This window comes from Ascaphus truei, chromosome 18, assembly GCF_040206685.1.
Source record: "Ascaphus truei isolate aAscTru1 chromosome 18, aAscTru1.hap1, whole genome shotgun sequence".
Lineage (NCBI taxonomy): Eukaryota > Metazoa > Chordata > Amphibia > Anura > Ascaphidae > Ascaphus > Ascaphus truei.
The window spans coordinates 19,059,927-19,073,922 of record NC_134500.1 but is presented as its reverse complement, the minus strand read 5'-3'; the positions used below and the strand labels follow the sequence as shown (position 1 = coordinate 19,073,922).

At 49.6% G+C, this 13,996-nt stretch overlaps 1 protein-coding gene across 13 annotated transcripts in view; it reads right to left on the bottom strand.

Moving 5' to 3' along the window:
* Positions 1–13,996, bottom strand: part of TCF12 (transcription factor 12) — a 218,449-nt gene that overhangs the window by 19,443 nt on the left and 185,010 nt on the right. For 10 of the 13 annotated variants that reach the window (XM_075575781.1, XM_075575779.1, XM_075575777.1 and 7 more), the window contains 4 exons: positions 6,184–6,262; positions 2,531–2,604; positions 1,111–1,182; positions 15–212 (listed from right to left, as the gene is read on the bottom strand). In XM_075575781.1, the coding sequence (XP_075431896.1) occupies positions 15–212; positions 1,111–1,182; positions 2,531–2,604; positions 6,184–6,262 (423 nt within the window). The remainder of the gene's footprint in view (positions 1–14; positions 213–1,110; positions 1,183–2,530; positions 2,605–6,183; positions 6,263–13,996) is intronic. The other 3 variants (XM_075575774.1, XM_075575782.1, XM_075575778.1) reach the window with 1 other exon arrangement.

The following is a 13,996-nucleotide window of genomic DNA, read 5'->3' as shown; positions in this document are numbered from 1 at the left end:
ACTGAAGATCTTACCACTGAAGTCTGTCGACTGTTTGCTACGAGTCCAGCTGATCCAAAGTTTGAGGCTAGGCTTGCAATGGGCCCATTATGAACGGCGCCCAGTAAACTGTGTATATCGGCAGACATGCTTGTGGAAGGCCCCACCGCATGATTCCGCAGGACATGGATGGCATCATCAAGTCTGTCCAACCGGTCCTCCATTCGAGATTGCTGTTATAAATAAGACATTCCAGTGCAACGTTAATTTAAACGCTGTTATAATTACATTAACCCTTATGCTGCCAGGGGGCCTCCCTGGCAGAGAAAGGCCTACCATAACTATATCACATGACAGACCACCTACAAATGAAGAGGTGAAACAATGTCCATCAGATTAAAAACACAAATTAGATCACGGCTTCCTTATATAAAGCTAAAAGGGTCTGCTTAAAAAAAAAAAAAAAAAAAAAGTGTCTTTCTGATTCATTTGCTTCAAACAAATTCCTTCCTTGTGCTCAAAACATGTGCAACCTCTTCATTACATTTAACAGGTGTTAATAAAACACACAATTACTGTGACTTTAGCATATGCTAATAAAATTCATATGCTCGTTTTCTGCAACTAGATATTTCCATGCAATTTAAAAGCAAAACAGCTGGGGATCAGACTGAACACCAGGCTTTTTGTCTTAATCGTTTTTTTCTTTACGGTCAATAAATTGAAATAACTATGCTGTGCTTTCTTACAATATTGAAGATCGCACTGTACAAAGCACGTCACGAAATGTACTTTTGGCTAATTTGATCAAACTCATGCACAGCATTTTCAGAATTAGGATAACAAGCCTTTATACCAAGGGGTCCTCAACTCCAGTCCAAAAGACTTCAGCACAGGTGCTGAAGCAGGGGTATCATAAAACCTGACCTGTTGGGGGGGGGGTCTTGAGGACTGGAGTTGAGGACCCCCGCCTTACACTAATTTTATCGGTCTGTCGCCTGCATAAAAGGCAAAATTATGTGGGGAACAGATTGGACACCAAGAAAGCAAAGCTTTAACAAGGGAACGGTACGTGGAATTAACAGAGAGACACACACACACACGGCACCATCTAAAGAGAAATACTACTACCTCACAGACATCCTTTAAGAAGGACATAGCATCTTGCAAATGCTCGTGTAGTTGCTGCTCAACCCGATTTTTCTGGCAAAGTCAAGACAGAACAAGAAGCAAAGCAAAGGTTAGGATTAAAGAGAAGACGAGGAAACAACTGGCGCGCTCGCCGGCATGAAATGTTAGTCACGTTAATGCAGAGGGTTTGGTCGTAGAGAAGAAGAAAAAAAAAACAAGATTTGGTGCAAACGAAAAGAGTCAAATGTATGAACCTCGGCTAAAATGCCTTTAAGTATCCAAATAAGCAAAAGTCCGTGTCTGTCGTGTTCCCTAAAATCCGCTCAGGAAACCAAGGTACCAAGCAATTCAATATTGTTTTTCAGAAGGTACCCCCCCAAAAAGTAGCCAGGTTCACCCAATTCTCATATTTACATTCTAAACTCAGACTAAATAATAATCATCCTTGCGCGCTTTAAACATACCAATGTGATACATGGTGAGTTTGCTTCCACTGTGTGCATTTTAGAACATGGAATTGAATACAGATCTTGTAATGATCTGGGTTTGACAAGTCATAGAATTGTTGCTTGTGGCACAAATGTTGGAAATGCGATCAAAATATTTGGCATATCCTATGTGGAGGATTTAAATATGCAGATCTGAAGAAAAATATTATATGGGACAATCTCTGATGGCTGCACATATTTCGGGAATGCAGCTAACAGATAAAAACAAATGCAGACATTAGGAGGGCTATCTATGTTTGCTTATAAAGCCTGTTTCTTAGAAGAGCGTTGCAAAGAATATCGTTAGAAAAAGAAAGGTTTTATATAAAGGATAGGGGAAAAAAACAAACATATCAGCAGGAATAAAGTGTGTCCCGAGAAACAATCACAAAACGCAAAAGTGTTTCAAGCAAAGAAAAACGAATTTGTAGGGTCCAGGAAACCTTTGGATGTGTCAAGATTGTCTGGCCACATCTCAATTGGTGTTGCGAGGATCATATCTATATAGTAACCATGGTTTTCCTATTCGGTGTAACATTTTACTGGTATATTACAGTGCAGATGCTGAAGCGTTATGGGCTTCAATGTTTACGTCCGTTAAAGCATATGCAATTAATTTTATTAACCCTCCCCCGTTCAAAACGATGAACTGCTGATGAAAATGAACTACGGGTTTATGAAAGGATACTGGACTGACCCATAACAGTAATTTAGCAGCAGCTGTCTCTCAAACGGAGGCTTGACGCCCAAGGAACAGATGGTGACACACACCCTGTATGTTTTATATTGTTCAGTCAAACCAGCCCATTTGCTCGCAAGGAATTTGTCTGTAACATCATCCGGTTGATTTCTTCAATGAACGGACAGCTATGAAAAATGCAATAACTTGGAAAGCTTTGTTTATGCTCCAAAACAAATGTCATGTCTCTTACCAGGGAGTGGAGAGAGTTTTCATAGCTCGGAGATGAAGGTGGTTGTCCTCCTTGTCTAGACCACTGGTTGCCACCTGTCAAAAAAATGTTATTAACGTTTTAACGAGATCGACATTTTACTCAAAAAAGGAAGTATAAAAAAAAATAAGTAAAAATGAAGCAATAATTAGACAGTGTGGTTAAGATGATAACGAATATTTGTTTTCAACATGAGAATGTATAGGAACCTTTATTTGCAGCCTGAGATCATGTAACCGCATCCAACAAAAATGCATCAAAATATATTCTCTGTGCTTGTTGGTGCTTGGTGTGACTGAGCAATGTATTGCAGGCACACATTTTTCTGACTGAGCAATGTATTGCAGGCACACATATCGGTTTCCATTACTGACCGTGCAATGTGGCTGTTCTTGGAGAGAAAGCAACAACTAGTGTAAGATTAATGACACCATATGGAAGTCAAACCCAGCCCAACCAGAAATAGGGCATCACTGAAATGAGGTAGGCAAATCATATTTTGATGACGGCTATTTTAGTAACAGATCTACAAAATTGCAGATTTGTGCAATTGGCCACCTTTTAGGATGCTTTCCAAACATATGTGAATATATAGTATAGCATATAGAATCCATCACATATTAAATCGGTAGCCAAAACCAATTGAAATCAGCGATTTTATATGCAAATGTTACATTTTAGTGGCAATACAAAAAGTTTTGGAACGGAGCAATATCCCCTCCCAGTAAGGCAAGACATCAATGATTTATGTGCGGTAACTACTTTCCATATAATCTCACCAATTGAATAATGCAGCAACAACATTAATAAATTATGGATATACTACTGAAAACCAGAAAAGCACATCAAAGAAAAAGCCTATGGGTATGTTTCTTCAATCACAGCTGTGTCTGGGAGAGGAGGAATAAAGTTTATTACAGATTCTCTGTTGAGTAATCCACAAATGAATACCCTTTAAACGAAGTGCAGTGTATGTTTGTGGTTCATCAAGGACAAAACGTCTCGAAGATCCTCTGTAAACACCACTTGGTAAAAAGCATCACCACATTTCACAAACACTGGGGAGGCTTTAGTTCTCTCGTGTGCTTTCATTTTGTACCCGTCTGAGGTTTAAATGAATGTATTTGATGGTTACATGTTTATGCAGATGGGGTTATGTCCATCAGGTTACTTCAGCAGTGCAAAACAAAACAACATTCACTGTGTCGTTTTTAACAATGTAATTAACATGTGACTTTTATCTCCTTATACTATGTCAATCCACCAGCTTGTGGATGGTTGCTCAGCACGTGCGGTAGCAGCTGTTGTACGCTATCACTCAGTACATGGCTCCTGAAGAAGGACCAATTTATCATATCAGTTGGATCTTTCGAATCAATAAATCCCTGAGGAATGTGTGTTTACCCCCAAGCTTAAACAAACAAATGTCCAAAATTAGCAAGAATGTAGAGAACTCTGCAATGTTGGCAGCCCAGAAAGTATTCCATTTCAGAATTACACTCCATTTCAATGAAGTCCATGTACATTGCAGAGATAAAAAGATGATTCGAGCTTTGAATTAGTTAATAGGATATTTGTTATATTAGAAAACAAACAATAAGGAAAAGAGCTAACCAAGGGATCTCGCAGCTACTAAACAGTGCATAGGTGCTGCATGATTAAGAAAGTCCCCAGTCCAAGATGGTTTGTTAAATTAGACTATTGATTAATTCTGCATAAAATATGAGGCTGTTTCCTTCATTTCATCAGGAAGTAAGCAAACATATGCAAATCGATTGGTATGAAATGCTAGATACAGTATGCTGTCTAGATTAATCCCACCTAGACGCTAGTGATAACATTTACGTACATCTAAAAAATGCAATGTTCTACATATTGTTCTGCCCAGCTAAACCTAGAAGTTGCCTTTTATTATTTTTATTTCCTTAAGATATTACTAAGATATTACTAAACTACACCCACAGATCAACTCCAATTAACAGATTTCATGTCAAGTGTAAGAAAGTGGCTGCATGGGCACTAAATACAACCTTTCTAATTCTGGGGTTATAGTTTAGCTCAGGGGTGGGCAACTCTAGTCCTCAAGGACCACCAACAGGCCAGGTTTTCAGGATATCCCTGCTTCAGTGTTTGACTGAGCTACTGATTGAGTCACCTGTGCTGAAGCAGGGATATCCTGAAAACCTGACCTGTTGGTGGCCCTTGAGGACTTGAGTTGCCCACCCCTGGTTTAGCTAGTATATAGTCAAGCTATGACTTCAGTTGAAGTTTTAGATGTTAAGTATTTTTTCTACTGATGTACAGTATCCCAGCTTCTTGCATTAATTCACATTAAGTGTCTGAATTAACAAAAAAAACACACAAAAAAAACTTTAAATTGTAGTGTCAAATTCACAGAAGTAATGTATCATAACAAAGTTTAAATGGTTCAAGTTACATCATCTTGTTGGCAATTCTTCCTCTTAAATAAGATTTGTTTTTTTTGTCAATGGAGCTTTGAGTCCTGTCTGAGTCTAACAGCTGTTCTGTCTTTACTAGACAGCTGAAGTTATAGCTAGGAGTGGCCAGTACAGTTCATTATTCATACACTAGATAACTATCATACTTACAACTTTTCAGCGCAGCTTCCATAGTTTCATATTAATAATTAAGGAAAAAAACAAAGATTCACCAGTTTGAAACTGGTGCAAAATATCTTACGTTTTGGATAAATGAAAATACTTTTACTTTGAACTGCTGGAGAGGCACATAACTAGTCATTTTAACATTAAAATATTGTTAACGCTGAGACACGACTGCCATTAAAAAGCACATTTTGTACGTGTATTCTGCACTAGTAATAATTAGCTATCAATATCACTCTCTGTTTTCAAACATAGCACCATGTGGATTACCAGAGGATCCGGCAAAGTGGGAAAATGTGTGGTGTTTGAACAGTGACCTAGTACTGAAAACAACATAACTAGCAAAATTGTTTCTATTTTTCGTTGACAGAAGTATTTTCCGTTGACAAATGAACGACAGCATATTCCGTCGAGAAAAGGTTATTGCCGGAACTGAAACAGGAAGTCCGGAAACAAAGCATGCTGTCCTACACTTGTGCTTTATCAGTAGATTAGAAATCCTGTCAATTAATTACATACTGTAGATCAGGGGTAGGCAAATCTTTGTCCTCAAGGGCTACCAGCGGGTCAGGTTTTCAGGATATCCCTGCTTCAGCACAGTTCAATCAGTTGCTCAGTCAAAGACTGAGCCACCTGTGCTGAAGCAGGGATATCCTGAAAACCTGACATGCTGGACTGGAGTTGGCCACCCCTGCTGTACACAATGTTTTGAACATACTGCCCGTTTTGCATCAAGTGGAACGCACTAACAGTACAGTAGTTAAACACTTGATTATAGCTTTGCATTGTTTAGGCACATTTTGGACTAAAGTCCGTTACAATATTTCACCTGTCCATCAATCATCCCAGAAATAAGACGGGTCGGTCATCTATACATACATTATTTTAGGCATTATTTAGTAAACCTGCTGACCACATTCTTTCTATTTTTTTTTTAAAGTAGTAGCACTGTGTACATTATAAAAGCAATTGGGCACATTAAAATAAGGTGAAGGTTAAAATGTATTCTACCTGGCAGAGGTGAAGGTGATCCAACCGGGGTTGAAGGATTTGATGGAAAACTACTGCTGGTATGGTCAGGTGAATAAATCTAAAATAAACCAAGAGAGTAGTATTTAGCGGTGATGCCGGATCTCACGGTAGTTAAAACAAATAGACCTTTTCATTGTTCTTTCTTCTTTAAGAGGAAATTCAAGCAGCTTTAAAAAAATAATCTATTTTTGAATTAATATATGCAGCTTTTGATTACCTATATTGAAAACATATTACCTAAACTGCCATGCGATTAGTTCTCCTAAATGGCTGCCTTTCAGTTTCAAATCAATTCTACAGTCGGTGTAACTCAGCAGCTACAATATATTCTTATTTACTAAGGTAACATCATCTATTGTTACTGTTTGCAGCTCAAACTGCTGGGAATATTGGCAACAAATTATCCCAAACAGGAAAGTGTTACAAAGATCTTGCACTAAAGCCTGCTATAGAAATCAAAGGATGCTCAGTATATTAAACTCATTAAAAATTGCTTTAAGAGTTGAATTAAATCTAATACAACAGAACTGATCTATTAAAAAAAACCACGCATGTAGGATATTGCTGGGATTGCTTCTTTAAACCAACTTTGAAGAAACCCCCCTGACCACTCCTCATCTATTCAATAGAACAATATAGAGGCAATCCAAGCAGTTAAAAAAAAAGTGTGTGTGTACATACATACATACATACATAAACATACATACACTAGCTGAGAGACCCGGCGTTGCCCGGGATGTAATGTTCCCGCTTCTCTCTCTTTCTCTCTCACCCCCCTCTCTGTTTGTCCCCCGTTGACATCAATCCGGACCCCCCCCTTTACAGGTCCGGTCCCACGCCCCCCTTTACAGCTCCTTTCCCCCCCTTTACAGCTTCATGCAGTGTGTGTGCGTGTGTGCGCGTAAGGCAGTGTGTGTGTTTGTATGCATGTGTCAGTGTGTGTGCGTCAGTCAGTGGGTGTGTGCGCGCGTCAGTCGATGTGTGTGTGTGCGCGGCAGTGTGTGTGCGTCAGGCAGTGTGTGTGTGTGCGCGCGTCAGGCAGTGTGTGTGTGTCAGCCAGTCAGTTTGTGTGTGTGTGTGTGGCAGTCAGTCAGTGTGTGTCTCAGTCAGGGTGTGTGTGTGTGTGTGTGTGTGTGTGTGTCAGTCAGTGTGGTGCGCAACCCCCCCTCTCCCCCTCCCCTCTCTCTCGACTGTTTCCCGGGCAGGCCAGGGGGAGTGGTTTGGGGAAGATCTGTGTGTGTGCTCTTACTCTTCCCCCGTCACCCCCCATGCGGAGCTGCTTATTGGGGGGGGGGGTTACCTGCTTGCGCCCTCCGGTGCTCCCTGCGGTAATACGGGGCCCGAGGTGAAGAGCCGAGAGGGCAGGCGGCGGCGTGTGAGAGGCGGCGTCAGCGACTCGGCAGAAGTCGGCGTGAGCGTGCGCCGCTGCTCGTGGGTAGCGGTGCTGGCGGCGCCGGGGAGGCTGGGGTTTTCTTTGTGGGGGGGCTGTGGGGAGAGGTGAGGTGGTGGCAACGAGGAGCGTGCGCCGATACCCGTGGGTAGCGGTGCTGGCGGCTCCAGGGATGTTGGGGTTTGGTGTGAGGGGGGGTGTGGGGAGAGGTGAGGCGGTGGCGCCGATGGCCGTGGGTAACTGTCAGCGGCGGTGAGTGTGACCAATGAGAGGCGTGGGGGCTGACGGAGCAATCTGATTGGCCGGAGGCTGAGTGACAGACAGACGGACCAATCAGATTGCCCATAGGGACACCAACATACAACGTTTAAAAAAAAAAATATATATATATACAGCTAAACCCCGTTATAACGCGCCTCGTTATACCGCGATTCGGTTATAACGCGGTTTTCCCGTGGCTCCCGTTTTTTTTTAAAAAAAAAAAAAAAAAAAAAAAAAAAAATTTTTTAAAAAAAAATTTTTTTACATTTTTTTTTTTGCACACTGCACACACTCACTGCACACACACTGCTCATTGCTCACACTGCCACACTGCACACACACTGCACACTGCACACACACTGCTCATTGCTCACACTGACACACTGCACACACTCACTGCACACACACTGCTCATTGCTCACTGCCACACTGCACACACACTGCACACTGCACACACTCACTGCACACACACTGCTCATTGCTCACACTGCCACACTGCACACACACTGCACACTGCACACACACTGCTCATTGCTCACACTGACACACTGCACACACTCACTGCACACACACTGCTCATTGCTCACTGCCACACTGCACACACACTGCACACTGCACACACACTGCTCATTGCTCACACTGACACACTGCACACACACTGACCACACTCACGCACACTCACACACACTTACGCACACTCACGCACACTTACGCACACTTACAGACACTCACACACACTCACACACACACACACACACACACTTACACACACTTAGACACTCACACACACTCACACACACTTACACACACTTACACACACTTAGACACTCACAGACACACACTCACGCACACTTACGCACACTTACAGACACTCACACACACTCACACACACACACACACACACACACACACACACACACACTTACACACACTTAGACACTCACACACACTCACACACACTTACACACACTTACACACACTTAGACACTCACAGACACACACTCACACACACTCACACACACTTACACACTCACAGACACTCACACACACTCACACACACTTAGACACTCACAGACACTCACAGACACTCACAGACACTCACACACACTCACACACACTCACACACACTCACACACACTTACACACTCACAGACACTCACACACACTCACACACACTTACACACACACTCAGACACTTACCCACACTCACACACCCATATACACACACACACTTTCTCTCCCATATATACATACACACACACTCTCTCACTCTACACAGACGGGCCGCGACCAGCACCACCACCCGCTCCCCCCCCTCCTCCCGCGCAGGCAGCGGGAGCACCGGGGACAGCGGTGGGGAGAAGAAACCCCCCGCTACAACCTCCATGCAGGCAGCATGGTTCTGAGGTAAGCGGCGACCTGAGGGGACATCCCCACTCCCATCTCCTGCCCCGCGGCCTGTCCCGAGGTGACAGGGGGAAGCGGGGACAGGAGAGACATCCCCGCTCCCATCTCCTGCCCCGCGGCCTGTCCCGAGGTGACAGGGGGAAGCGGGGACAGGAGGGACATCCCCGCTCCCATCTCCTGCCCCGCGGCCTGTCCCGAGGTGACAGGGGGAAGCGGGGACAGGAGAGACATCCCCGCTCCCATCTCCTGCCCCGCGGCCTGTCCCGAGGTGACAGGGGGAAGCGGGGACAGGAGGGACATCCCCGCTCCCATCTCCTGCCCCGCGGCCTGTCCCGAGGTGACAGGGGGAAGCGGGGACAGGAGAGACATCCCCGCTCCCATCTCCTGCCCCGCGGCCTGTCCCGAGGTGACAGGGGGAAGCGGGGACAGGAGGGACATCCCCGCTCCCATCTCCTGCCCCGCGGCCTGTCCCGAGGTGACAGGGGGAAGCGGGGACAGGAGAGACATCCCCGCTCCCATCTCCTGCCCCGCGGCCTGTCCCGAGGTGACAGGGGGAAGCGGGGACAGGAGAGACATCCCCGCTCCCATCTCCTGCCCCGCGGCCTGTCCCGCGGTGACAGGGGGAAGCGGGGAGCGGAGGGACATGCCCGCTCCCATCTCCTGCCCCGCGGCCTGTCCCGAGGTGACAGGGGGAAGCGGGGACAGGAGAGACATCCCCGCTCCCATCTCCTGCCCCGCGGCCTGTCCCGCGGTGACAGGGGGAAGCGGGGAGCGGAGGAACATGCCCGCTCCCATCTCCTGTCCCGCGGGATGAATATGCGCTAAAGCGCGGCGGCCATTTTTTTTTCTCGCGACCCCGTTAGTAACGCGGTGGTCTCGGGGTGGACCCCGAGACCCGCGTTATAACGGGGTTTAGCTGTATATATCGTTCTGTGGCTAACGAAATGCTTTTATTTGTGCAAGTTTTCGAGATACACTGATCTCTTCTTCCGGCAATGTTACAATGATATTTACAATTATATACACACACACACACACACCATTTAACACCTCAAGTCATAAAACGCATACTGCACAGGGGGAGGGATAAGCTTCAATCACAGATCACATTCCAGTATGCACTGTTTTAAAGTAAAAACCCTTTTTTGGCTTCATTGTAACACCGCCAGAAGAAGAGATCAGAGAATCTCGAAAGCTCACACAATTAAAAGCATTTTGGTAGCCACCGAACGGTATCGTCTATTCATTTTTGATTATTAAAGCTCGGCTAACATGGTACTGATATATATATATACTAGCTGAGAGACCCGGCGTTGCCCGGGATGTAATGTTCCCGCTCCCCTCTCTCTCCTCTCTCTGTTTGTCCCCCATTCACATCAATCCAGTCCCCCCCCTACTCCCTCCTTTTCAGCTCTGTTTGTCCCCCTTTACAGCTTCATGCAGTGTGTGTGCGTCAGTCATTGTGTGTGCATCAGTCAGTCACTGTGTGTGTGCGTGCGTCAGAGTGTGACGCAGAAACACAAACACACAGACTGACGCACGCACACACAGTCAGTGTGTGCGTGTGTGCCTCAGTCAGTGTGTGCGTGCGTGCGTGCGCGCCTCAGTCAGTGTGTGTGTGCGGCAGTCAGTGTTTGTGTGCATGTCAGTGTGTGCGTGCGTGTGGCAGTCAGTCAGTGTGTGTGTGTGCGTGCGTCAGTCAGTGTGTGTGTCAGTGTGTGGGGGGGTGAAGGGCAGGCGGGGGGGGTGAAGGGCAGGCGGGGGGGGTGAAGGGCAGGGGTAGGGGGGATGAAGGGCAGGGGTAGGGGTGGGGGGTGAAGGGCAGGGGTAGGGGTGGGGGGTGAAGGGCAGGGGTGGGGGGTGAAGGGCAGGGGTAGGGGTGAAGGGTGAAGGGCAGGGGGTGAAGGGCAGGGGTAGGGGGTGAAGGGCAGGGGTAGTGGTGGGGTGAAGGGCAGGGGTAGGGGTGTGAAGGGCAGGGGTAGGGGTGTGAAGGGCAGGGGTAGGGGTGAGGGGTGAAGGGCAGGGGTAGGGGTGTGAAGGGCAGGGGCAGGGGTAGGGGTGTGAAGGGCAGGGGAAGGGGTAGGGGTGTGAAGGGCAGGGGCAGGGGTAGGGGTGTGAAGGGCAGGGGTAGGGGTGGGGTGTGAAGGGCAGGGGTAGGGGTGGGGTGTGAAGGGCAGGGGTAGGCGTGGGGGGTGAAGGGCAGGGGTAGGGGTGGGGGGTGAAGGGTGAAGGGCAGGGTTAGGGGTGGGGGGTGAAGGGCAGGGTTAGCGGTGGGGGGTGAAGGGCAGGGTTAGGGGTGGGGGGTGAAGGGCAGGGGTAGGGGTGGGGGGTGAAGGGCAGGGGTAGGGGGTGAAGGGCAGGGGTAGGGGTGGGGGGTGAAGGGCAGGGGTAGGGGTGGGGGGTGAAGGGCAGGGGTAGGGGGGTGAAGGGCAGGGGTAGGGGGGGTGAAGGGCAGGGGTAGGGGGGATGAAGGGCAGGGGCAGGGGGGGTGAAGGGCAGGGGCAGGGGGGGTGAAGGGCAGGGGCAGGGGGGGTGAAGGGCAAGGGCAGGGGGGGTGAAGGGCAGGGGCAGGGGGGGGTGAAGGGCAGGGGTAGGGGGGGGTGAAGGGCAGGGGTAGGGGGGGTGAAGGGCAGGGGTAGGGGGGTGAAGGGCAGGGGTAGGGGGGATGAAGGGCAGGGGTAGGGGGGTAAAGGGCAGGGGTAGGGGGGTGAAGGGCAGGGGTAGGGGGTGAAGGGCAGGGGTAGGGGGGGTGAAGGGCAGGGGTAGGGGGGATGAAGGGCAGGGGTAGGGGGGATGAAGGGCTGGGGTAGGGGGGATGAAGGGCTGGGGCAGGGGGGATGAAGGGCTGGGGCAGGGGGGATGAAGGGCAGGGGCAGGGGGGGTGAAGGGCAGGGGCAGGGGGGGGTGAAGGGCAGGGGCAGGGGGGGGTGAAGGGCAGGGTGAAGGGCAGGGTGAAGGGCAGGGGGGGTTGAAGGGCAGGGGGGTTGAAGGGCAGGGGGGTTGAAGGGCAGGGGGGGGGGTGTAGGGCAGGGGGGGTGAAGGGCAGGGGGGGTGAAGGACAGGGGGGGTGAAGGACAGGGGGGGTGAAGGGCAGGGGGTGTGAAGGGCAGGGGTAGGGGTAAGGGGGGTGGGGAAGGGCAGGGGTAAGGGGGGTGGGGAAGGGCAGGGGTAAGGGGGGTGGGGAAGGGCAGGGGTAAGGGGGGTGGGGAAGGGCAGGGGTAAGGGGGGTGGGGAAGGGCAGGGGTAAGGGGGGTGGGGAATTGCAGGGGTAAGGGGGGTGGGGAAGGGCAGGGGTAAGGGGGGTGGGGAAGGGCAGGGGTAAGGGGGGTAAGGGGGGTGGGGAAGGGCAGGGGTAAGGGGGGTAAGGGGGGTGGGGAAGGGCAGGGGTAAGGGGGGTGGGGAAGGGCAGGGGTAGGGGTGAAAGTTAGGCACAAATGGTTGTCAGGAGTAAAATGTCCACACACACACACACACACACACACACACACACACACACACACACACATCCGAGGAGGCTGCTTGGCCCCCCCAGCGGCCGTGGAGTTAAGGGAGTGCCAGGGAGTTAAGGTAGCGCCGTGGAGTTAAGGTAGCGCCGGGGAGGTAAGGGAGCGGCGGGGAGGTAAGGGAGTGGCGGGGAGGTAAGGTAGCGCCGGGGAGTTAAGGTAGCGCCGGTGGCTGGGGTAGGAGGGCCGCGCCGCGCTTACCCTCCGTGTTTCCGGGAGCCAGTTGAGAGCGAGGGGGGAGGAGCCTGCAGTTGGCGGCAGGGGCAGGAGGGCCGCGCTTCCCCTCTGTCCGGGAGCCGGTGCAGGGCGGCGCACGTGATGGGGGGGTGGGGAGGTGTGTGTGTGTGTGCCCGCCTCAGGCCAATGAGAGGTGTGCGGGGGCGGGCCAAGGGAGCAATCTCATTGGCCTGGCCCAAGGTCCAATGGGATTGCCGCTAGGGACACAGTGAGGGACACAGGGAGACACATGCAGACATAGACACATAAGACGCTTTCACAAATATATATATATATATATATATATATACAGTGCTCGACAAATAATGATAACAACTCGCCCGTTGCGAGTGGATTTAGGCCGCTGGCGATCCGTGCTGCGGCTCTATTAATTCCCCTGCTCGCGCCAAAATTTTCAAATTTTTTTTTTTTTTTAAATAAATAAATAAATAAAAAATTCCTCTCCCTGATTGGTCTGACGTGGGGAAGAGGACCGGCTGGCAGCTCTGGGTCAGCCTCTCTCTCCCCCCTCCCCTGCCCATGATCCCCGCTTGCTGCCAGGGGCTCTCACTTCCGTCCCCAGCGCGCGCGCGCGCAAGCAAAGTTGACTGCTGGATCCAGCGCGTCCCCGTCCGGCCACGTTTCCCATGCGGATGTCCCCACATACTAAATTTCCCCCCAATGCCCCCAGATGTCACCCGCAGACCTCGATGTCGCCCGCAGGCCCAGATACCCACATACCTCTGGTGAGTGGGACTCCCGGCTCCGTTTCTTGTAGTGTGTGTGTGGTGTGTGTGGTGTGTGTGGTGTGTGTGGTGTGTGTGGTGTGTGTGAGAGCTGGGGCTGCTATATCACGGGAGGCTGCGGTGTGCCGGGCCCGATCAGGTACCGGGGGAAGGGGGGACGCACACTTACACCATCCCCTGCAGAGCTGCGGCGGCTATTCCGGGAGGCTGCAGTGGGCCGGGCCCGAGCAGGTACCGGGGGGGGGAGAGGACGCACACCACCCTCTGCC